At 40.0% G+C, this 26,992-nt stretch overlaps 1 protein-coding gene across 29 annotated transcripts in view; it reads right to left on the bottom strand.

Annotated features, from left to right (window-relative positions):
• Positions 1-26,992, bottom strand: part of LOC105690597 (calcium/calmodulin-dependent protein kinase type II alpha chain) — a 90,417-nt gene that overhangs the window by 56,857 nt on the left and 6,568 nt on the right. For all 29 annotated transcript variants that reach the window (XM_048657385.1, XM_048657392.1, XM_048657396.1 and 26 more), the window contains exon 2: positions 1,569-1,663. In XM_048657385.1, coding sequence (XP_048513342.1) covers positions 1,569-1,663 — 95 coding nt within the window. The remainder of the gene's footprint in view (positions 1-1,568; positions 1,664-26,992) is intronic.

Here is a 26,992-nt window from a genome sequence, read left to right as displayed (position 1 = left end):
CATAATAATCTATAGAACGAGAAACGACATTCATTGATCAAAAAAATATCATTAAAAGCAGCTGAATCGTTGGTACGGCGATTTCCCAATTTTATAACGAAAAGTTCAAACTTTCATCACTCACAATTGGATGATTGATCTCCATAAATCACGCGTAATGTACATACAATAATTACCGTCTCTTGTTACCGTATTAAGATAGGGTGAATAAAAATCGAAGCATGAGAAAACATTGAAAAAAATAAAAAATAAAAAACTCGTCTATCATGCTCGGCGTTTTTTGGCTCATTACAGACGCCGGCGTCACGATGCTATATTATACTCATGTATAAGTATACAACGAGTCTAACCTAAGCTATGCTGCGAATATTTACAATCACGTGACTAAGACCCATTAATTCCCAGCTGTCAAAGTCACATCTACACATAGTCCAACACTAGCGAAGCGTTGTACAAAGGAGAATCTGGCTATTAGTCAAATTATATTATACCCCCATCCCATTTTGGTATACACACACGATATTATTATTAGCCCTATTGTTATTATCATATTTGTTGTTAATATTTCGACTTCTTCTTTAGTTGTTCTTTCCGTTTTTACTGTTTTTTCTTTCCCTTGGATAATCTAGAAAATTGACTCTGCCGCGTATAATGCGTACGATATAGTGCAGGCTATTCAAGTTACGAAGGGACATCGCTTCAGGTCATGAACGGTATAATGATATCGGAAATAGGGGTGAATGAATTTTTTTTTTTTTTTTTCTCTTACAGATAATCATTTGTTGCACGTGTGCAGTTTCGTGAAATATACATTTTTCTCCATTCTCGCACAATTGATTCGTCCTCGCGGATGTAATATTTTCGTATACTGCGCACCGTCCAACAGAATACGATATTTTCGTAAGTGGTATTAAAATGATAGAATTTTGGCAGATTGACAAATATTTTAGGTTGGTTTTAGACGCTCGTTCGGCGTGTGGCGCCCGTAGACCGTTTTAACGTTCGCTCGCGTAAGGTGGGGTGGTGGGTGAGTCGTCCAACCGAAACTCGGAAAGAATGAAATTGAGACTGATTTGGCAGATGCTCATGATCGTCGGTTTCCCCGATCACCGGAGACGACCGCTTTTTTCGCTCACCTCTGGCAACGCACCGAATCAACGTAAAAATACGGTATCAGCCGCCGCCTTTTTCGACTGACTCACCCTGTGCAACGTACAACGTACACCTGTAATACGAATGTCCGTACATCGCGTATGTACGTAACAGAAGTCGAGCTCTTTCCCCACAGGAATCTCGCTTATATACACGTCCTCCGACAACCTGTAGATTTTCGGAGAACTGATAAATCGTGGGATTCTTGGGTCGGGCAATCTTCCCGTGCCAATCAATTATAACGTCGTCTACTCCGGAGTATCCAGCGTCCGTGCGACGTGTAATAGCCGGGTAGAAAAGCTCCTATGTATACCTACTCTCTCATAGAAACAGCTGCGAAAAACGTCGAATAAAATTTCTCGCTACATATTACGTACACACACACGCGCACGCACACAGACAACAAATTTTCTCACCTCTTGCCGAGAGCTTTTTGGTGTTGATGATTTTAGCTGCGAACTCGAGACCGGAGCTTTTCTGTACGCAGCGACGGACCACCGAAAAAGCTCCCCTAAAACAAACGAACGAACAGAATTTTTGTTAGAAAATTATCCGTATTCAACTGCATTATCGCACGTTAATTATTTGCAGAAAATTTCTGTTCTCCTGAAATCATTAAAAAAAAATCAACGTATACAATAGGTTATACGCTATAAATTCTGCCAATTACAGGCACAGTTTGAAAAAGAAGGATGAGAAATCAATTGAAATGCTGGGTGGTGTTCTGCCGTTTTGTTCCGGTTTTTACGTAGGCGCGCATAATACATTTTATTTTCTTTTATTTTCATTGCATTTTTGTTGCTCTCTCGCGGGCGAGGGAGGAACGGGAATGGGATATCAACTCTTCGGGACCTGCTGTGCAAGCTGACCGTTCGGAAGAGGCGAGTTTATTTTCATTCTTGACTGACTCTAGCCAATTACAGCAATGCCACGTATTTTCTTGCGGAATCATTGCCGCAGAGGAGTAAGAAAAACAAACAAACAAAAAGAAAAAAAAAAGTAAAATCAAGTGAACAAAAAAAGGATGAAAAAAGTAGAAGGGTATCTCGACATCTTGACATCTGAACATCTCCGGCGTCTTGACATCTGACAATGAGAAACTACATTCTGTACATCTCTCTTTACCGCTTCAGACACACGCGCGTATAGGAATATACTTTATAGTGCGAACGCTCCCCGTATCCCTGCTCAGCTATTTAACGAGGAAGGGGATTCGTTTTCATTTTTCTCACGTGTACGAAGTTTATTCATTGCATCGGCTACTGTCGATCGGTTTTTCGTGCTTTTTACATCAGATTTCAAGGTAAAATGCGAAAAAAAATGTCACAGTAACATAGGCGCGGTTTTGGAAAGAAAAAGTTCTGGAGTTCGGTACTTCGAGATGAAGAAGAAAAAAAAAAAAAAAAACTCACGAAAAGATTTCAGGAGCTACGAATTTTTTCACCATCGGGAAAAGAAGATGAAAATTTTTTTGACTCGATAGAGACCGGTTTATTGATACACGGCGTAACCTACCTACCTACTACGATATGCGGGATAAGCTCGACGATTTCGTCGGGTATGTAATATGAATTATTCGAGTATCGCGTAACAGCGATCTTTGCATAGGCGATAGAGGTGTATGCGATCTATGAGGTATACGCCCCCGTGTGCATCCCCCCCCTTCCGATAATCGTTTAAATCATCATAGAGAAGGGGAAAGCTGAGCTAAGCTAGGACAGAGAAGGCGAGGTAATACCCTAGAGCTGCTTAACCGCGTCTCTCTTACACATGGGTGTGAATATGTGGATATTACGGATACGTGTATATATATATATATATATATACGTACGTACATATGCCCATATACGAGTATGGTGGCTAAGCTTTTCAACTAAATCTTGCCAATTAACTACGCACGCCGACATTTTAGCATAAAGTGACTAAAGCAATGTTACCGACTACGTGTTCCTACGGTCATAATATGCGTGTACTCATAATGCAAGCTCCGAAGAAAATGGCGACTCTAGCTACAGGATTATATAAGTGATATGGGATAACGAGTTACACGTACATACATGTACATACATAGATAGATAGATAGATAGATAGATACAAGATACGACAGCGAGGCTACTGTCCCGATCACTTGACTTATATACACGGCGCGATATACGTACGTACGTACAAGTACCGAATGTGAGTGGAATTACATATACCTATATGAAGTGTGGAGTGGAGTGGTACGGAGAGAGTAGAATCGGCTCTTCGACTGGTCGACAGACGCGCAAATCGAGCAGAGATATGGGACAGGGCGTTACCATGACGACCAATCATTTGCTACGTACAGATTTGCTCTGGGTTAGAGAGAGCTGGATTATTAAAAACTGTAACTTGTTTAGAAATAATTAAACCGGGAGGGAAACAAGAGTACAAATATGGCGCCTATGGTAATGCCGGTTAGTAACTAAGTTGAAACCATCGGTTGTACTAACACGTCCCGTTCGCCTACCTGCGTACAATATGCAGCCCCGTAGGTCGCATACCTAAGTATGTAACCTGTGCACATGTGCGCGTGTTCGCAGCGAATAATCTACCTCGGCATAATTCATCGTTTCATTATTCTTTTCGTTTTTTAGCTTTCATTTTATCGTACGATGAAAGCACGTATGAAAAGAATTATGTGTAACGTTTCGCGAAATTCTGAGACGGAAAATGTAAGGGAAAGGCATTAATGAATCGTTGAATTCAATATGAGAATCCAGGAGAATGCTGTACGTGGATAGATGTCGAAAAAAGAACGTTAATTTAACGAATATGGAGAAATTTGAATGGAATTATTCACGAATTGACTCTCGGGTTATCCGCATCGCGTTCGAACTACTTTTTTTTCGTTCGAGAAAATTCAACGTCCCACCTCGATCGCGCGCGGAACGCTGATTAATTTTTTTCTTCTCTTCACATCCAAATTCACACGTACAGATTATCCACGGAGGGCCGAAAGTAACGGTGAAGATAATTCGCGGGAAACCCTCACGGTCGACTGACTTTCTTTTTAGAATTCGAGTTCCTTAGGCTGAAAAATATTTGCTCTTACCCTCGCCTCGGCACCCGTTCCATATATATATTTTTTATAGAATTTAATATTAACCGTTCCATTTCCATTTTACTCACTGAATTTCAAACTGATCCCCACGTAGCAACGTCGTCTTTTATACAGTTTCTACTCCTTACGAATTCATGCCGGCCGAATGGATGTAAGATATATTCCCCATAAGAAAGATACTGTGCATCTCGCGCCAATTTGCGTCCACATTTTCTCCGTCTCATGAGGAATGCAGGTCACACGGGCGAGGTCAACTTTTCAAAGTACTTCCCCCCACTAAAATCTACTTATATAATATTAAACATCGACGTTTATATATATATACACCTTATCTTTGTACAATCCTCGCACGTAGAAAACGCACCCATGTCAACGTACATATGTACGGTATTTTTACGTAGGTGTACGATGTCAGGTGTAGTTCAGCACTGTGTACGAGTGAGATAAGAGATAATAATATATTTATAATTAAATGAATGAAAATAGAAAAGCTGACACCGCGCGTAAAGCTGAGAAAGGAAAGGATAAAAAGTTGTGAAGAAGCGTCTCGGTATGCGGTAGATTTTTCGCGTTGAAGCATGGTAACGTACGTAACGCGTTGAATAGCTCGAGCTTTCACGAGTGGAAGCACATCGTTCGAATTGGCACACGCGAAATACATTTTCCGACGCGCGGGAATATCGAGGGAATTTTTTTTTCCGAACCCAAGCACACACTTAGTACCTATATATATACGCCCTACGAAAGTGAGATCTGCAGCACCATCTTCCCAATGTAATTCTACTTTTTTTCGAGACACATTTTTACATTCTTTTCAACAATATCTTCCTCTTACTTATTCATCTTTATTCTCTTTGATTTTTTCCTCGCCTTTTTCCCGCATAGAGTTACGGTGTTTCGTTGTGAAGGACATCGACTCTCTGCACCCGGAAACCACACGGGGATCGTCTTGGGAATTTCATCGTTTCAGTATTTTTCGAAAATTTTCAGAGAAAGATCAAACATTGGCGCAGATGGAATCGACCGATTTCATTAATTTGTTGTGTCTGCGATTCGAATTTCGTTTTTACGTACACCTGCATACCTGTGATGTGGAGAGATGATAGAAAGTGAAAAAGTAAATCGTTCGTAGTTGTATCTAGGTACTTTTCTTACGCTGGTTTTCTTCTTTTGATTTTCTCCTCTATCGATTCTTTTTTATTCGCTATATTTCATCTCTTACACTCTTCAAAGAACTGTGTATTCCTTCCGCGGCCATCTAAGCCCATATAAAAGTAATTAGGTAACAATTAACAAAATTGCCTTGGCGGAATAAGTATATAGCTACGGACAGCAGGCTATACTACGTAATACCATTATATAGCTGATTCATTTCTTCCCTCTCCCCTATGACTTTTATCTTTCACTTTATGTAATAGACGTCGCATCGTTGCGCCACTCGGAAATTTTTCCAAGGCCTTTGATATTTTTCGATTTTGGGAACGAAATTGGTTTGCGGATTCGGGTTCCTTGAATCAAAATAAAGAACAATACCGTAGATAACCCTAAAAAAAAAAATGTTGAATCTCGGCCCGAATTTTGAGAAAAATCTAAGTCTATAGACTTGGTGTTTTTTTGGCTCGGCAAAACGTCGGAAAATTTTCATCAAGTTCCACAAATCATCTGAAAAAACTTGCCCGCTCGACGTGAAAGTTCTCTGCACACGTGTACATGCGAAACGTACGTAGTTCAGTTGCAAATAAAACGAGCGTGAGAGAGAATGAAAAAAAAGATGGGATAATAAAGAAAATGTTTTCCCTTTATTGTAGCAGTCGTGAGCAGCATTTGAGTCCCTCGACGAATACCTCGCTAATATTTGATAGAAGTTCACCTTTATAAAAATACTTACCCCGAGGTAAAAGTACCCCCGTGTCACTATACTTGTATGTATGCGTACGTTTCGTACGGGTGGTTTTTATCGTACCTCATATACGCTGCAGAAAAATATACAAGCACAGGTTGGGTAGCCAAAGCTCGCTATATACATACACGTATAAGAACGCACATAAAGTTCAGTGAGTCGGCCTCTGAGTAGACTGTAAGAATTCTCGTGTGAAATTAAGCTATTCCGAAGGATGAGAAAATTCCCTCATTGTACCGTAGACCTCCACATACCGACTAATTATTTTACCTTCATCTATTTTATCCCGTTTCTTTTTTCATTTTTTTTGTTTTTTATTTTTTCTTCATAATTCCAGAACGTTTTCTCGTCTGTTTTTATTTTAATATACTTCATCGTGCAACCGAGGCTACAACGTCTCTATTATTTTCGGTACTGAATACTCAACTTGTGCGGTGCGATGATCAAATAAACGAAAGATATATGAGTATACACTTGTATATACGCGTGTGCCTATTTAAGATGGAAAATGCGAGCGAAGTGTGACAAAGTACCGTACATTTCACACGAATACATAAAATAAATGAACCGACAATGAAATGACATTGTTGCAGGTATTATATAGCGATAGGTTGTGTAATAAAAATGTCGGTTAAAGATCCCTCGTTAAAAAAGCGAGAATTTGACATTATAACTCGAATATAATACAGAGAAAATCATCAAGAATAACGTAATACACTTCTCTGAAAGCTCGAAGGCTGCGCGTGACCTGAATACGAACGCACCCCTCTCTCATACCTTATCCGCGAGATGGTGGGTGATTTTTTTTTCATCTAAAAATCAGTCAAGTTTTCTATGTTTGAAAAAAAATTTACTCTCCGTGCACGAAGCGTGGTTTTCGATTTTTCCACTCTTCTTTCGTCGATATATTCACCCACATGTAACACCTATGTGTGTAGGCAGGGCCGAAGCAACCGCTCATTTTTGCTGCCGATGCTTAGGTAGGTATATAGTTTTTGCTGACGCGATAAAAAGAATTAGATACTTCGGAGGCTCTGCAAACCCCATTCGATATTCCTATCATCTGAAACTTTTTTTTCTTTTTTCAGTCCCCTTCTTTTCACTTTCTATACATCCCTTATCTCAAAATTCTTGTTCAAGTATATCGCGACTTTGACACGACTCGCGTTTACCGCCCCTATACGAATTTGAAAAATATAAATTCTCATATGGCGAGGAGTAAAAAATGAAATAGAATAAAACAAGGGGAATTTGTATGTGCCTAACTGCATCGCGAGTTACGGAGGAATGTCCGAAAAATTTAACAATGAACCACAAAATGACAAAAATGGTAACATCAATATAACGATGATCGAATAAATAAGCAACAACGTACGAAAGAGGATGCAGTTATTACAATCGTTATTGCTTCGCTTTTTTTTCTTCTTCTTTTTCTTCGGTTTGGCTATTTTGGGGCACAGGGCGGTAGTCGGTATAGGCATTCTTTATCTAGAGCTCAAAGCGATGGAATCTGGGCGGCAGTCAACGCCGAGGTATCGCGACAACGCGATCGATGTCCTCGCGTTGAGCTCAGCAGCAGCACCAGCACCAGTGGCAGCGGTAGCCCAGTAGTCTCGTGTGAATGTAGGCTTCGCACACACGTGAATATAGAAACGCATAACATAGATACCTACATACTTTCACGGATACGTATGCAAAGTAAAACTTTGTACCGTGATCAAACGGCGAGAGGAAGAGGAAGTCATCGAAAATTCGTACATACGTCAAGGGAGAATAAAGGATTCTCTCACTTCCGGGGGAAGGGTGGAAGGAGGAACATGGTCCCTTTCAACCCCCGTGGTAAAATTTGTTTCTCATAGATCGAGTACGGATCGTCGATTGAAGGTAGATACGGTAGAGCGAAAATATGATTATTTCAACCAGTTTTCATCCGACAGTAGAGAAGAGGTTGTAGAAAAAGGAATTTAATAATGATGAAAAATACGGGCTTAGGTAGGTACGTTATGGAGCTCCTTCTTTGGCGATATTGTTTCGGAGTTTATAATACGACGACACAGGGGGAGAAAAATCGAGTAGTTTTCAAGTGAGCCTGATTACGTTTAAAGAGATAAGACTTCGCTCGCGAATTTTTACTTACGAGTACATTAAAGTGCTGAAATCGATCCGTGGAGAGATGATTCTTTCATCTTTTCTTTTTCTTTTTTCTTTCTTTTTTTCCTCTCTTCTCCCTCGTGAAAAATACAACTAGATACACGAGGTGTTTCGATTCGTGCAATGATATCGATGTGACGCAAAAAACGCAGAATATTAACATCCGCGTACACGAGGCTGTTGAAATAAATGGTCGCTTTTTTGCACGTGTCATCTCTTTTTTTTTTCATTTACCTTTATTTCTCATGGACACGAAAAAAAGACCATGAACAAGTAAAAATTCCGAACGAAATTACGAAATGTATTTTTCAACGATCAATTAAATTGTACAAGCTGCACGTAAACCGTTTGAAAAGAAAAAAAGAAAAATGATATAAAAAGCGATCGAGTTAAAAATGAAAGGTATACACGAATGTAAAATTTGATTCTAAACTTTTTGCTTATTTTGGTAAATTATTCATTAAAATCTCATCGTTTTTAGTTGTAAGGTTACTAGTCTGTGGCTATAACATACTCGTGCCCGTGTATGGAGAAATTTTTTAAGGTAGATATAGACAAAAAAAAATACCCAATGAGAATCTCTCCGTCCTCTATGCGTATATCTCGGCTTATGTATTATATACCTATACTATGGTGTACATATACATATAATAATGGACGCGCGGCAGCGAGTTTCTGCCGGGGGCGCCAACGGGTCGATACTCCTCTTCGGCTACCCACCCTCCGCTGGTTATATGTAACTATATATATATGTATATATACATTTTGCTGCTTCTGCCTCTACATACTGCTTTTGCCACTGGCGGTACGCACCGTCGTTGCGGTCGTCGACGACATCGGTTCGCCTATACCTCCACGTAACCTGCGTGTTGGCATTTACTTTATACTTTATACTCATTATGCGTTTTGTTGCCTAACAAGCGCAACGCGAATCATTGCCAACTAGACACGATTTGTAAGATCGGAGTTTGAGTTTTACGCATCGCCATTTCGACGACGATTCGAAAATTATTTTTTACACGTTACAATGGGGGAGAATAAAACACTGGACACTAAGTTTTCTCTCCTTTTTTTTTCTTTTCTCTCACCAAAACTTTCGCGTCTTTTTACTCGTGTATATAGGTATGTACCTGTACATAACCGTGTGGGTAATATACCTAATCGATTGATCCCTTCGTATAATACCTAATCGTATCGGTGAAAGCTTTAGCAGTAAATCGGAGGTTTACCTCATAAAGTTTATTATCATGTATTGTAAAGTAATTGATTACACGAGACGTGAGAAAATAAATTCACCCATCCGCGGACCCTATTTATCCTCGTATAGGTCCCGGTGAACTTTAACGTGTCACCGGTATACTATTGATCAGAAATCTAGCCCTTTTTTTTTTTTTATTCTTCTTCTTCTTATCCCTTTACCGAAATACAGGAAACGTCGTAACGCACGAAAATATATCACTGCACACGTTATACAACGGTTGTTATTTTCATCGAATTTTATCGCGTGCAGTGCCCTCCCATTTATTTATACCGTGTACGTACATACGGGCTCGCTTGTACGTATAGGTTCGAATAATGTAAGTTACATTTTGTCTGCATACGTGTAGATAAGTTACATCGATAGAGAGACACGAGCGCGTTTACAGAAACAGCTCACACGTACACGGGTAGAGGGAGATAGAAAAAGAGATATGGAAGGCGGGTTGTAAAACGCACGAATTGACGACCGTCGGCCACGACCGATCGTTAAGCTCCGCGGCGCGTTGCTCGCCCGGGCTGCCCGGTTCTACACGTTTACGAAAGGGCCTAGGAGTAGTAGTCGCGGTAGGTCGAATACTACGAGATGAAATTTCCCTCCACTTCTATTACCTCGCCCCGACAAAGGGTGCGGAATCTTTACGGACTTGTTGTTGTTACCGTTCTCATACGATTCACTGCTGGCTGTATACACACACACACACCTAATGTACGTATACGCGTATACCTATGTCATCATCGATCCAACGAGATTGAACATCCCCCTTTTTTAATTTCGATGCATTTAATTTAGATTCACATTTTTTCATTCCCTTTTTTTTTTGGTTCCGTTGGATTTTACTGAGGCATTTGCTTCGTTCTGTATCGTACATAGGTACGTACACGTGCATCCTTTCGCCGTAAATTTGAAACAAGCGGAACAAAAAACATCCATTAAATTAGGCGAAATTAAAATTGAAAAGTTTCGACCCGCCTCCGGTAGAATATATTGCCGATAAATCAACTTTAGAATGAGAGGAAAAAATTTTGAATAAAACAAAGAAAAAAAAAAAATTAATAATAATAACGTAATAAGGGTAATTTGCTGTATAATTTATTAAGACTCCTGAACGAACGAACGAACTTTTGCTCGCTCTGTTTATTTAAAGTCGAAAACCCGATCGCGATCTTATAGGTGGGTAACTAATGCAGCATCCCGAAGCGAATATATTATACGCGATGTGATGTATGCCATAAATTTTGCAGTCAACTATCTCAGTCGAATCTTGTATATGATATAATAAATATCAATTACATCTTCGGATAATTTTACGGCGTGTCGATACGCCTGAAATTTATCGATCAACGAGAATCTGCAGTGAATCATTCGAAAGCGATATTTCTAAAAGCCATGATAACGTCTGATTATGCATTTTTTTTTTTTGCGGCTCTTCGCGTCGCGCCCAATTTTTGCTGATCAGTTCATTTATTTCACCGTCTCCGTTGTGATCTGAGGGTTCTTTTTTATTTGATTTTTGTACAAGTACAATTGGTACCTACTGTGAATAGGATTCCTAGGATGACTATAAAATAGAATAAGAAGAAAAAAAAAACGTTGGGTTATACAGCGGCGAGCGATATAAGGATAATGATAAGTTGAGGGTTTTTCTTTGCCCGGTAAAGGAAGCCCGCCGAGGGGCGAGATGCTGTTGAAAGGCTTGATCGTCGTTCCGGATCTCAGAGGTCAAGAACGGAGGATCCCTTTTCTTATTGTCAGACCCGTTCGCGAGAGGAAAGAGAGGAGATAATGTAGTAAGCTTAATGGGCTCTCCGGGGACCGTGTGTTTCGGGTTTACATTTTTATACCCTGCACTATAGCGTTGCACGCGCCCCGTATTTCGTCTCATTCGTCGTTTAAATTTTTTAACCCGTAATTTTTTCTTCAATTTCACATCATTATATTTCACACGCGTGTTGAGAGTTTTTTTTTTGTTGACCCAAGAATTTTTCCAATCGAGATATCTCCAGATTTCTGCTCTGAAAAGCGAAAAATTAGTGACGACTCGATCAATTCCTGAGATCATAATATCCAAGGATACCATCTTTGGAAAATTTTAAGACGATGAATATTCCATTTTTTGAAAGAAAAAGAACAAAAATTGAAAGATTCATGAGGCGGAGTTCATTCTTTTTTCTCTCTCTCTCTCTCTTTCAAGTAGTCTCGGTCAACGGTACGTCAGACACGCTCTGCACACCGGCAATTTTACAGTAACCCAAATTTTATGTGAAATACGATCTGCTGGGAATTGTTTGGGGTGAAATATTGAGATGTTTGGTATCGTTTCTCGTAATATGAAAGTAATAATTATTATAATTAGCTCCGCCGAAGCGCGAGGAGTTACGAAGATATTTGTTGATTTAAAAAATACTCAATTATACCGTTGGACGATATATTTGAATAATTGAAAACTTGGGGGTACCTAAGTAAGTTTGAAATGGAAAGGGTGATAACTCTTATCGAAGGTTCTTAGAATTATAATGTAACAAAAATTAATCAAAATCGATGATTAATTTCGCGGGAGAAAATCAATGGCAATATATATATATATATATATATATATTTACAAATAATATAAGAAGAAAGAGAAATTTCTCCAATTTTCGGAACATAAAAGTAGGTATACATTCGATATATAGTCGTCCTCGGTAGATGGTCCATCGAGACTACTTCCGCCGTTTACGTACATATGTACTTAGTATATATGGTCGCTTGATTAAAAGCCAGATATATATATATATAGAACAAAGGAGAGGACGAAAAGATATTTTTTTTTCCCCCTGTAAACTCCAACGGTCGGAGTTTCTCCTCCCTATAATATTCCCTTTTTTCCCAAGTTGCATTTCCCTCCAACCCTCAACCCTTGACTTCCCTGCCCACCAGCTCGAAGGCTGCATTGTTGTAGGGCGAATGGATATTTTTGGAATCTAGGCCGTCAAAGTTTGCTCTCCACTTTTGCTGCAGTCTACATAAACTGTAACCTATATAAATATATAATATTACAAACCGTTACAAGGAATACCTAGGTGTACGTTCATTCAATTATAAATGCGAGAAATAATATTCGTATAAAAATTTTCACGCGAATCACGCGCTACAGATACGGTGCAGGTACTTGGGTTGCCTGCACCGCAGAAAATTCTCGTCGCCGTTAACATTCGCCTCTCGCATATTACACGCCGCGTATCGCGCGGTGCGGTGTGCACCGACTGGAAATATAAAAAAAAATTCCAAAGAAATTAAAGAAACCATAAAAAAGAAAAAGAAAAAAAAATCAAAGCACAGGGTTGACGCGAGAAATATTATTTTCCACGCGATTCTTGTTACTCCCTCAAACCTCCGCGTATATAGGGTAAATTTTTTTTATTATTTTATTTTTATTCTCACGATCCCCGTGTACGTTAAACTGCGGAGAAAAGAAAGAAATTCTCCACTCGGAGAAGAGACACCGAGTAACATCGGTAAAAACTTTTGCGATGCAAATTCACCTCACTTCCGGTCTGCGGACGTTACATACAAATGTGAGTAGCCGGAGCTCTTCGCGAATTCGCTAACTTTTTAGCAGCTATAGGCTGTCTGCTCGAAACACCGAGTACGGTAATATAACGTACGAAGTAATCTTGGAAAAGTCTTTCGGTGTATAATTCTTGACCTTCCACTACAAGCGAATATGCGGTTGAAGATGATGAGTTCACCGCGATATAGCCTGACAAGGATACGATCCGCGAAGAGGAGGAATACATCTGTGAAATAAGTACAAAGAGGGAGGAAGAAGAAAATTAATACAGATAATAATTTGCAATCGCTGCTGCACAGTCGGCGTGCTTAATCATATCGAAGCTTCTAATGCACTCTTCGATACGGTTCAAGATACGCTGGGCGATAAAATTTCTAAATTGTATCACGTGGATATCGTATATCTTTTTTCGTTCTATTTGAATTTCACGCCCGCGTGCAAGCACCGCGCTAGAACCGATATCCATTCATAGACGAAGTTGTACAGGTGGGTACACTTTCCGAGAAATAATGATTACAGGGCAAATGAAATTAGATCGAGTGGTATTCAGGATCTGGATATAATCAGCAAGAATAATGCAGCGCGCCTACCTGTACCTTATATAACTCGGGGTGAGGGTATAATTTGATTGTTAATAAATTACCATTGAACGTATGCCGTCATGCCCATCTAGCGAAATTAGATGGTGACCGAGGTAGGTGCACGTGTATCATGCTAAGGAAAATTAAGCGATGCATGAAGGGGAACCCCTTCGTACATCCATCTCGCATCGCTGTACGTAAATACGACGTTATTATTTCAGTTTTCAAGATATACGTACGCGGGAGTTTATAGTAACAAAGGCAATGAAAATAATAATCTTAGATAGAAATATTCTCGAGATGCGAGCAACCGAGGCAGGAGAATATGCGCAGCTTTCTCGATAGGTATATGCTATTCAAGAAAATACTCTACGTCTCTTCGGTATTCCAACGTATATATGTGCCGACGAGCGATACGTGCGTAGATACGTGTATGAACTCGTGTGTGTATATACGATGTAGATATGTACGTACGTACTCTCAACATTGTATTAATGGGAGACAGTTCTTGACGTCATAAGTAATCACCAGCTCTTGGTTAAGTTTGTCGGTTTTGTGCGCGGGCGACGAAGCGACGCCCTACGTCGCCGTCTGGTTAGGACTTCGCAACGTGTATGTGTATATAATATATATATATGTTAAGAGACGTCTCTTAGGGCAGGGGGTGCTATTTTGCCGGGAGAAAGTTGCACAATTAACCGAACGAAGGGAAACGTAGGAAAAACTTAAATTGTCACTAAAAGGAAATTTGGCTTTCGTAGCTGCTCTTTCGGCCGAGGAAAAGAGGAGAGTTGGGGTAAAAGTAAAATTAAAAAGAAAAAATAAAAAAGAAAAACAGAAACTTGGTTTTAATGAATCGTTGTTACATTTATACGCACGAACGGAGATTCTCATTATATTATTATCGGTACGACTAAAAGGTTTCGGTATTGAAATTCTGACGGTATTTTGAATTTAATGAAGAACACGCGCGCTATACGCGATGGTCCGAGGGGTGGAAATGGAACGTTGGATTCATTCGGAGCGTGGAAAAGCTATAGGGAATAATTGCCCCCGGCGCGTCCTTTATTCATTCAATTTTTTTTCATTCGGTTCAATAGTGGCCTTATTTTTTACCTTACGAGTGTACAAAAAGGAAAAAGAAAAAAATAATCGAAGACGGAGGTACAACCGCGATCCGGATAGGTACACACCGGAGGCAGGGGGGGGGGGGATGTACGCAGAATTTTCGCGAGCGGGTCGATCCGCCGAACCTCGAAAGCTGAGAGAAAACTCAATCGTATCCCGGACTTTCTTGCGAGTTCGCGCTCCCTCCCCCCAAACTCGAAAATTGAGTTTTCAAAGCCGCGTCTCCGTTTGCGAAGCGAGCTTTGACGGAGCCCTTCCGCCCCACGTATATAGGTACGCCTACGATGTACGTACATTCGTGTCTTGCTAAGATAATCGTATTTATTTTATACAAATTTCATCCATACACACGACGATCTCGCTGCGTATACGACAAATGTATTTTCGAAACGCTATTTGCCTCCCCTACTGTGTGTGAGAAAAAAAGTACCGAGTAAGTAACGCCGAATAATAAATGGAAAAAAGGTTTTCATCGCTTCGCTAAATATTTCGCTTAAAGAACGACGATTATCGTGAAACTCGTAAAAATATACCAAATACGGATACGGAAGGGCGATCGATAAATTAGCCTATATCCACGCAATAGTAAGCGATACGATACGCACGACGTATACATGGGTATAGGTATGTATACATGTATACGTAGTTTGTAATAATCGAAACCGATTCAACGCCAGATGTCAAATGGTAACCCCCGACCCTGTCTATACCGAAATCCAGACGAAGTTAATCCTAATGGTATTATTGTATGGTTATAACGAGATATAGATTTACGCAACACGCGATCGTCTACGGTATATGCATAAATCAAAAACGATTCTTCTTCGCCCGTTATGCATACGACAATGTGCGGTGTAAGGTACGTTACAACGTGCGGACGCCTTTGCATCGGGGGTCACACGTGAAACGATAGAATTTCTTAATTATTAAACGATGCGAGCGTATTACTCGAGCTGCTCGATTATCGTATGTGTGTGGGGAAAAAGGAAAAAATAATGATCACTTTTTTCACCCAGAGAACCTGTGTAATTACGATACGATTGTGCGAATGAATAGACATTCGGGTTTCTACGGATCTGCGTATACGGTGTGTGTGTAATTAAATATTAATAAAATTTATATTTTAATTATAACAATACTCTTCTGAGAATTTCGCGTGATTTGCGTCGGGTAGGGGGCTAGAATACCACCTCGTAGAGATGTAGTATATTGATTTTTTATCCAATGATACGGTGAAAGAGTCTACCAAATTGCGTTTCAATGGCTTTGTTAACCGTCGGTTGGTGTACGGCAAGGTGTGTGTGCGTGTGTGTGCGCGTGTGTATACGGGAAGGCATACGCGCTGTATAATACTCCTCTTAAATTCTATACGCTTCAGAGATCGTAAATTGGTTTTACTCGGTGAAATCAAAGATACGCCTCGCCCGTTATTCTTTTTTCCCCATGGCGTATACGTACAGAGAGAGGACATAGCATAGACGCGCTCGGTCTACGTGTGTAATATCATCTCACTCTCCGATGAAAGAATCGCGTCGTACACACGCGCGCGTGTAACGCAAACGAGTCGTGTTGTTGTACACCTCGTACCATTCGAGTGTAAATGAACGTTGTTTTTTTTTTTTTATTTTTTTTTTTGTTTCTTTTTTTCAACTCCCATTCATGCCTCGATTAATGGTTTTTGACATCCCGTGAAATTATAAGAATATGTTTTAGAAAAAAATAAATCACCGGTTATGTTCGTGAAATTTCAATCACAGTTATCGGTGTTTCGTACGTTCCATAGCGACGTATGACCGTCGATGATATCGCGATACGATAGCCGACCCTAGCTGCAATTTACACGCGGCTACATTCGGTTCTGTCGGTATGAATTAAATCATATTTTAATACAATATAAAAAAATACCTGACCAAAATTGACATCGGTATAACGCGGTAGTGTGTATTCAACGTGTATCGTATACGGGCACTCGACCGAGATATCGATCGACCAGGTACATTACATAAGTGAGGCGAACTCACGAATCGGTTTTTCTATTTTACACAATCCCGAACGCGCTCGTGAACGATCAACGTAAAATATGATGAATTTATTCGCCGCAACTACGTTGTTGAACTTACGCAAACTTCGATATTTTCACGCGTCTGATGCGCGCGTCTTTTCGCTATCTTTGAAGTAAAATCAAACATCGGATGCCTTTTGCATGAACAACCGTCGTGACGCGACGACGACCACGTCATTCGGGTCTGCGAATTTTCTAAGTAAATTTCCATCGTGTACCTAATTTTCGCTAATTTGTATCAACTTTCGAGTGACTAAATTACATATAATATATGTACAATAGACGAGTGGATATTTTTCATATTCTACTATCGTCACTTACATAGGTACACACGTACGTTTATTATTATACCTGTAGCTGTTGCGACGATAAATTTGTTTCAGATATTAATGATCTGTCAGTCGCTAATTCTCAATAATAAGAATGTCGTCGTAGTGAGAGAATTAATATCGGTAAGCCATCACGGAGTGCAGGGTCTTTTTTTTTTTTTACCGTACGCTTCATCGAACGGTTATTATTAATGACAATGGTCGCACAATTGATACTTTCATGAGTTTCGTAACTGTATATGTAGGTAATACGATGTCGCGCAGTTGCAACCGTACAGTGTGTGTGTGTGTGTGTATACACAACGTCGTGTATAGTTCGAACAGCTGACTTCATTTACCTCCGCCTTTGACTCGATGGTACATGGGGATGTGTACATACCGTTTTATATATATACCTACCTTATGTATCTCAAAAGTAAGTCTCGTACTCCAGAGACAATGACGCTTGTACTTTGAAAAAGGCTATCAGTTAGCGTAATCTAAATTAAAAAATGTAACGTTGAAAAAAAAACTTGGCGCTAGAACAACAAACTTTTAATTAATTAATATACAGATATATATATACATGCACGTATATACTCCTCGTAGGCGTGGGAATTATTTTTTTCCTTCTCTGGTACATTGTACGGATGTACCATATGCAAGGCCGTTGTACATGTATGTACAGGCGCCGGAGATGAAAGACGCTGTTTCGCTATAAATTCCGTCCGAATTTTTTTCCCCCCTCTTTTTTTCTCTTCTTCTTCTTCTTATTATGAATCTATAAAAAGTTCGAACGACTCTTACGGCACGGCGAGTTCGCGTTGAATTTTGAGAAATATCAAATTATAACGTACAATGCATCGATATATACGTGCACGTAAGTTCACTCACAGTAGAGCATAAGCTCGCAAGATTACATAACGGTAGCAAGTTTACCGCATAACGTTCTCGTCTATGATATATTAATTTTCATGTGTATAATAAGGCAACGTTATTCGTATGTACATTACGAAACGGTAATTGATTAATGCACCTGATGGGTGTCCAACGATATTTAGCTTCTCAGTTCCCTGTCATTATGTCACAACGAGAGGCGACGTACCGGAGGTAGATAGAATCTATAAATCCAGAGCCACATTTGTCTCTTGGCTAATCTCATTGTACTGTAAACGTACTATGTACGCTCGAGAGCTCGCTATATATATACATTATGCGTTTTATGTACGGTCACGATTCACGGAGAAAGATTTTGAGAGGCTGCGATGATAGCGATAAAATCACCTCGGCTTTCGAATCAGATCAGACGAAACTCAACTTGTTATTATCATTTATAGAATTTATCATTTATTTTTTTCTAACCCCGTAAGATTGTGGAGAACTTGTCTTTATGTATTTATGTACGTGCGGGTATACCTTATTTTAAGATATATACTCGTATCGTATAGTGTGTAAGACGTTGACGAGACACGCGCGGTTCGTTCTATAAAGTCAAAACAAATCATGATCGTTTAAAGTTAGATACCTTTAAGTACCGTATATATAAATGTTGAATCAGATTAAGTCAGGGTAAAAATCTCCTCGGGCGAAACGATATATATATTTCCTCGGGCAAAAAACGGTGGACCACCAGCTTTCGGATCTCCGATCCCCAGGGTTGTACCTATACGTGTATAAAAAAAAAAAATTACATATATACTCGTACACATGTGTGTGTATTGTATATATGTATGTACATAAGGGAATACGAAACCCGAGGAACTGATATATGAGGACAGTGATCTGAACGAATTTCATCGATTCACATCAACTTATTTGGCCGACCGGAAATCGCTTCGTTCTCGAAAAAGGTCGAAGAAAAGAAAACGAAAAGTTAACCTTATAAGGGCAAAAAAGATAATTCTGGTTTAACCTGCGACGAAATGATGATGTGAATAAAAAACTACAGGAGAATATCAAACGCATGTTTCGCGATGATCAATTTTTTCTCATCGTGTACACCACGTTAAACGGATATCAGTTGAAATGGACCGAAAAAAAATTTGATATTTTCGAAAAAATTCGGACTCCGTCGAGTCATTTCTTTCTACTTTATCCGTATCGCCGAGCCGCTCATCGCGTTTTCATCATTTTCTTTTATCGTTCCACTCCTCTATATTAATGTAATGGGAACGTCTTTTTTTCTTTCCGTTACGTCTTTCTTTCTTTTGTCCGTGTCCCCGGTGACGGTAACGCGTGCCCGTGGCAGCGAGGGGATTTCTTGATCGGATCTGATGGGGTGCCTGGAACAGGCAATTACCTATAATTGTGCGAGATGGGATTTTGGCCCGACGTGAAAACGTATTCGTTCAACTATTCATGGTCTTCCGAGGCATTATTTTACGGGATACAAGGAAAAATCCTCGTCTCAAAGGAGCAACTGCTGCACGGACGCGAGACGATCGATTAGATTTAAACGTACGTTACGACGTTCGACGAACTACGGTGAATAAAAATCTAATCGCGAAGCGAAACGAAATTTAGGAAAACGAGCGATACGATTCACCGCGGTGGAAAATACATCACGTACGTTACATACATTATATTCTATATAATCATTGCCGTATTCTACGCGGTGACCGTTCCGTTTCACTAATCGGCGCAGCATCCCGCCTCATGCGGCGTACGTAATGACCGATAAAATAAAACGAAACAATGAACCGGTACCGAAATAACCCGCCGCGCGTCGTCATCGCTCGTTACGCTTTTTTTCAAAAGTGTCGCGCGTCTTTGTCACTTTTTTCGTATTCGTTGTCGGATGACTTTGTGCAGCAACTGCAGCCAGCGAGGAGATGTCTTTTCCCGCTAGCCGCACCGCAACCCCTTCAATGAAAACGCGCGAGAGCATGACGTACGGACATCATGGTTTTCCGAAATAGACCTCGCCGTTGGTTACTACGGACAAGTTGCGGTTGCCCGACGCGGCTCGCGAAGCTTAATCATATATCATCTATTATTTTTGTTATTTTCAATGAATTCAAAGTGCTTTTCAAAGGATATGTGATCCCGGTTTCAACGCGAGCGTGTAACGCGCAAGCGGTATTTTTTTTTTTCTTTCCTACCTTCCTCTTTTCGCTTCTCTTCTTATTTCTGCACGAGTAAAAATCAAAATTATAGCCACTCCGTATTCGCCCCCGCGCTATGAATCAAAGTCTTATTCCTCGTGTCGTACGCGGTATTACACCTACTCGCGACGCTCGAGTAACCAAAGATAGCTGTATCACCTCGAGTTGAAAGATTTCCTCGAAAAAGGAAAGAAAGAAAATGATCGAATAAACAGGAATACGACACGAGGAAAAGATTCTTGAAAATCTCAACGCTGCCGTTCGGATATCGAATTTCCCCATCGACCGGTTTTTGGGAAATTCTCAGTAGTGGACGGATCAGGTTCAAGTATACACCAAGGAAAACGTTATGCACGATATATTTCGCTTCTGACGGACAATTCCTTCGTCGGTACAAGCGATTGATCGACTTTCGATCGGTTTTTTACCCTATATCACGTAACACCTACTGTAGTCGAATTTTATAAGGAAATATCTGTATCGAAATTGTACCTGTATACAGGTGTGCGTACGCGTTACATAAAAATTCGTACCGCCGTCCGATTCGCGATATCAGCGAATGGAAGCCCCGCACCCAGTTTATTCGCGAAATGTCTACACCATACATTACGCGGTATATGCACATCTAACCGCCTGTTTGAAACCTGTTCATTAGTGGGATGAAATCTGTCAGTCTTGACACCGTAGCGGCGGCGGAAGCATATCCACGTGTAGGGTAGAGGCGTTGCAAGTTCATCCAGTGCAGTTTATAGGGTATAAGCCATTGAGTAGCTGCCGGATGGACGTGACGATCTGAATATCTGTACCCACCGAGCGAAACGAAATGTATACCTTGAAATAGCGTGGATAAATAGGTGTCGGCTGATGCGCTGTACGTATAGGTTGCAAATGCGATGTGGGTATATAAGCCGGCGCGTTCAATGAGAATATAATATCGTGCAGTAGCGCAGCAGATGCTATAGATATAAATGGTACATGGGTTGTACACCGTATCGCCTGGTAATCCTCTGGTTCCTCGATACTCTTCGCGTTACCATCACGCGATGTCCGAACGGAGTCATTCACCCTATGCATGTTGTAAATCGCACGTACGTATATTACATACATTCGCTCCGAGAGATCTTCGCATCCACGCTCCTCACGTGTAATTAGAGGACTTTTCCCCTCGAGGGTTATTCGTTTGATAAAAACGAGATGAAAATTCGTAACACCGTGAATCGAAATATTACCATTTTCTCGTTAAACGTTTAGTAGGTATCTCGATTATATGTATAAACGCACGTATAAATTGTACGAATTAATTTCAAAGGGTCGCTGAGAATTCGCGATTCTCTCATTTTGTGGAACTCGGGTCCCCAGTGTTATATACGTACGTACGTAAGTACGTACGTCAAGCTTTTGAATACATGCCTATGAATGTAACCCCGTGAAAGTCCTGCTCCGGCAGATATCGGAATCGTATATTCTGAATTCGGTCAGTCGTACGAATGCTCGTAACTCTAGGGGGACTTCGCAGCCCTTTGACGAAGGTAAAATACGAACGAGACGAAATATATATTTGCACACGCGACGTCCTTACCCCCGGGCCACATCATCCCCGCACCGTGTGTCTGAAGGGGTTCACAAATATTAGACGAGTGTCGTATCTTCAATTTATTAACGCCGTCCGGTTAAGTGGCTCGTATGGAGATCCGACAGGTAATTCTCTCTCCGCCGTTTCATTCATTCGTTCCCGTGTCTTTTTTTTTTTCTTCTTCTAATTTTTTATTATTTTTTATTGACTGACGGACGTCGTCTACGTAGGTGTAATAATATCCGAACGTACGTCTCGCGCAGATATTCGAAATAAAATAATAATCGTTGAGAGAAAAAAAAAAAAAAAAACGAAAGAAATTTAGAAATGAAATTATATACCTGCAGCACCGGATATAATGTACAAGGTACAACTACGCTACACGAAGAAGGTGTGCTCCTTCTATCGGACAACCCGTATGAGTTTATACGTTGAAACAACAACAACGTGAGTTTGTTTGATGTATAATAATCGATGATAATTATTATTGAATACGTCGATCAATCGATCGAACGAACCTCCATTGCGTGCTGCATCGTATTATCCACTTATATAAAACCTGTACGTTAACCTTAACACTGGTACATATGTATATGTATATATATATATATATATATATATATATATATATATATATATATATATATATATATGAAAGGTACATGTATACTTTAAGCGCCGCTCGCTAAATTACTACAAGTACCTTGATCGATTGGTTGCTTCATCTTGAGAACATTCGTCTCGACGTCAAACGTTGAATAACACCAAACAGTCGACATGGAGAGGGTGCTGAATATTTAAAAATGAATAAATTCTTCTGCAACGACGAGTAGAAACTTCCTCGGGTCACACCTCGGTGGCCTCGAAATATTTTTATTAATCGATAAAATTCTTCATTTTCTTTTGTTCAGCCTCTCTGTCGTTTCGTCGACTGACCGTGCGACTAATTTGGGACTCGTTTCTGTAACGGTGACGTTCCAACGAACGCTAGAAAGATTTCTGCACCTTGACTTTTTACGATACGAATTTTATTCAGACCGTTGAACGTTTTACATCACTTATTACGGTGATCGTTGAAACAATGAAGCGTCGCGTAATTATTGCTCGTAAATATCCAGACGTCTCGTTGTTTTTTCTGTAGGACTAATTTTTTCAAAAGAAAATTATGATCGAGACAAAAAATAAGTGGTTGTGAAAAACAGTCAGCGGCCAATGTCGTTTGAGCTTTCGTTCGTTTTTTTTCGAGGACGCGACTTCATTTGTATCTGATTTATTTCTTGATTTTCGTGACATTAATTTTTTTCTACCGCGTAGCACGCGGACAATAAAAATAATGACGAATATCGCCATCGAAATCAACGTCCAATATACATATTTTGCAATTTTTTCTCTTCGTAATGAGTCAATTTATCTTATGGGTGTAACGTTTTTGTTGGGGTCATCATGCGGTACAACCAGCGAATGAATATTTCATCTTACTTTTCTTATCTTATTTTCTATTATCGCTAATACCGTAACCGTCATACAACGATTGCGAACGAACAATGAGAGACGATTTCACTTCTGAAGCGGTACGGTAATTAATTATGTACTCATCCGATCGAATATCACTTGGAAAACAAATGGGCGTCATTAACCGAATGAATATTTAATTCCAATTTGAATAAATTCCACCAACGAACCGAGCAACGAGTTTCTATGGAACGACAATACGCTTTGTACGGTCGAATGCTGTGTGATGGGTGGTGTACGCACACATCGGGGTGCGGTAAGGCGCGCGGTTATGGTTTACAAATCTTGATAAGACTGCACACTGAGCTATGGGAGTCAAGAATATCGTCGAGTCGAGTCAAGTCAAGTCAAACGGACCGGAATAACAGGAAATTACATTTGATAAAATCGAATACACGTACGCGTTACACACGTACACATTTTTTCTTACGCTACATTATGTGATATTACAAGAAAAAAAAAAAGAGAAAGAGAAAATAAAAATCAGATGAAACGAGGATAAAACTTATACGATTCCACGCGCCATCGTTCGCGATCGGGGGTGACAAATATTTCTGATTAAAGCTTCTATTTCGCCCTTTCTCTCGATCCTGTGCTAAGACTATTTTTTCACTATGGTTTTTTTCCTCTCTTACATTATCGAGAAAACGCGATCCTATAATTCAATGTAAACTGTTACAATACAGAGGGAAACTACTGGCAATGTGGGCTGGACGGCGGCCAGCAAACTCTGCCAGAACTCGGTGGGTGCTTTTCATATGTATAGGAGCTGGTAATGCACGTACACGATACGTTTTGGTGAATCCGTTATTAATCTTATCTATGACACCATTTTAGTCATCAGGTCACTATAGTCATTTGGAAAATCGGATGCACACCGACTTCGGACGCGGGTTCGCAGTATGGTCGATAATTAAAATGGTCTGGATTCTTTGGATTCTTTTCAGTATCGGTAATTTTTTTATATAAAAAGAAAAGCGAAAAATTCCGGATCTCTGTGTTACATGTATATTATCAGGTAGCTGCTGCATGCAGTACGTTAAATCGTATGTGCATGGTAATAATGGCGAACTGCGGATACCATCAAACGATATACAGATGTAAGCAGAAGAAAATATTTTCGTTATTATACGCGATGATGATGAAAAAAAAAAAAATAAAATAAAATAATTTATTCAAAGTGTACATCATTGGTTTATATTACCTGCGATCGAGATTGAATATCGAATCGTACGTGTAACTCTGTAAACCGAGAAAAAGACTCTTACGTTCGCGTTTATTATACTCGAAACTTGACTCGATCTCTCGTGCACCGAAGAAAGCTCAAGCCTATCTCATTCGAAGGCATTGAATTAGGGATTTATATTTATTTATTTTTTCCTCTTTCTCCCTCTTTCTCTCTGCGTCGAGGGCGGGATGAATTTCCCGACAAGTATAGCCAGCGACGTTTGAAATTGGATGTATAGAAAATATACAATCGAGGGAAAATGTAATATATTTATACATTTTCCTTTTTCTTCTTTCTCCTGATTTAATCAATTCAATATTCTCACGTTATATGCGAAGTAAAAAAGAGATGCTCCGAGTCGAAGGGGGTGTCGGCGATCGTTTAATTTTTTTTTTTCTTTTTTTTTTCTTTCATTAACTTCAATAAGAAACTTTTCTGTCTGCTGCGTAATTAAAATTATAATCAGAAAATTAACGCCGCGCGTTTCGCTCGTCATGTTTTCAGAAATACATATACAGATATAGCTTTTGTACATAAATATATCTATATTCACTTCAGCTCACAATTAGTCACAGAGAAAAGTGAAAATTGAGAACTCTGCGAAGCTGGTGGGATGGTCTCCGAACGAAAGATTAGATTCTGCATAATTACAAAAAAAAAAAAAAAAAAATATCCCGAGGTGTTGGAAACTCTGCAAAAAAATCTATAACCAATTTTCGGTTGTTCTCCTTGATTTCCACGACGCTTGTACAAGTCATAATACCTTGCGTCCCGTCAGGATTTTCGACAGCCGCTGTCGAATAGGGTTTAACCGTCAGCCCCTTCGGAAACGTGTTAAGTATCGTATGTACATACATCCCAGAGGGTGGAAAAAAGGTAAAAAAAAAAAAAAAAAAAAAAAAAAACCAACGAGAGTTTTCGGCTGCCTTGTACCGTTATTGACCCAAACGGGAGGAAGGAGACTTCCTCGTGACATACACATGTATACATACGTATATACGTATTTGTACGTACATGGATTGATGTACCTAATGCACACATGGTAGGAGGTTTATTCTCGGTGTGTCCATAAGAAGCGAACAAGTATGCTTTGGTTCCTTACAACCCCCTGCCCTCACTGACTGCTGCTGCTGCACGACTCGACGATCTCGTTTCTGTCGTCCAATCCGAAAGAGATCGAACGAAAGCTGGTGGCGATGGTAAAATATATGTGATAATACATGTATACGTATCTATGTACTTTAGCATAGCTATGTATTATGTATGTCGGCGGCGGTGATACGTATCCACGTGTATCGGTTGAGCCTGAGAGATGTGCGATGGAAAATTCATCAATGTTCCGTGTTATCCGATCGCGAAATGGGACACCACCCTGTAACTGCGGAATGCCGAGTGGATCTGGAGAAATTGCGGCAATAAGATGTGTTCCTATAGGTACACCGTCCGTAGAACTTATTCCCGGTAAGAAAATGAGAAACTTTAACCGGAAACCCGAACGATAAGATTTCGCGCGCCCTCGGGATTATATAATCATGTCTTATTCGGAATCAACCAACCCTATCGGACTCGACGCGTGTCGTATTTTCTTCGCGGGATAAAAGAGATACGGAACCATTTCCCGGGACGGGAATCAATTTTCCGACTATCGATTATTTGCATACGCAGTTATGTTTATTTATATGTATCTACAATGTATGGATTTGTATGTACTGACGCATAGTTCTCTTGATCGCGGAAACAATTATTTATCCTCAATTTACATATAAGATTGATATCTTGACCGGTTTTATCAGCCGAGACTGCGCGACGTGTGTACAGGAGAATATCGTCTCTTGGGACGCGTCCGTGTTTTGTCGAATAATTTACTCGCGAGTCACTTATATTTTTTACGAGGCTGATTATACGCTCGTATATATATCGTAAAGAGTTGGAAGCATCGTCGAGTGATGATCGAAGGTTTTTACCGCCGCGGACGACGGCGTATAACTCGCTATTGAAACGATGAGATATGATTATAACTTGCGATAGTTGAACTCGCAGAGCGTATACCTCTGCGAGACTTTCAAAAATTGCAACTTCCCTCCGACGTACCGTCTATGTAAAAATAGCAATTTATACGGAGAGCAGCGGCAAAGAAACACGAGCGGGTATCCGGTCGGGATCGTATCTCCTGATATCGTAAAATTCCACTGTCCAAACCGGATGTCCCGGCGGAGGACACCTTTCCTACCTATACTCCGTATGCATATCCGACAACTTCCAAGAGATGAATAACAGCATCCGATATCTTCGAACATGAATCGATGTACATCTTACCGTTCGTCCAAATTCGACCGACGTCTCGTCTCTAACGAAGAGCATTCTTATATATATAATGACCTGTAATCGTGCACGGTG

Source organism: Athalia rosae, chromosome 6 (genome assembly GCF_917208135.1).
Source record: "Athalia rosae chromosome 6, iyAthRosa1.1, whole genome shotgun sequence".
NCBI classification, from domain to species: Eukaryota; Metazoa; Arthropoda; class Insecta; order Hymenoptera; family Athaliidae; genus Athalia; species Athalia rosae.
The sequence above is the reverse complement of the archived record's forward strand: the minus strand, read 5'-3'. Positions and strand labels throughout refer to the sequence as shown.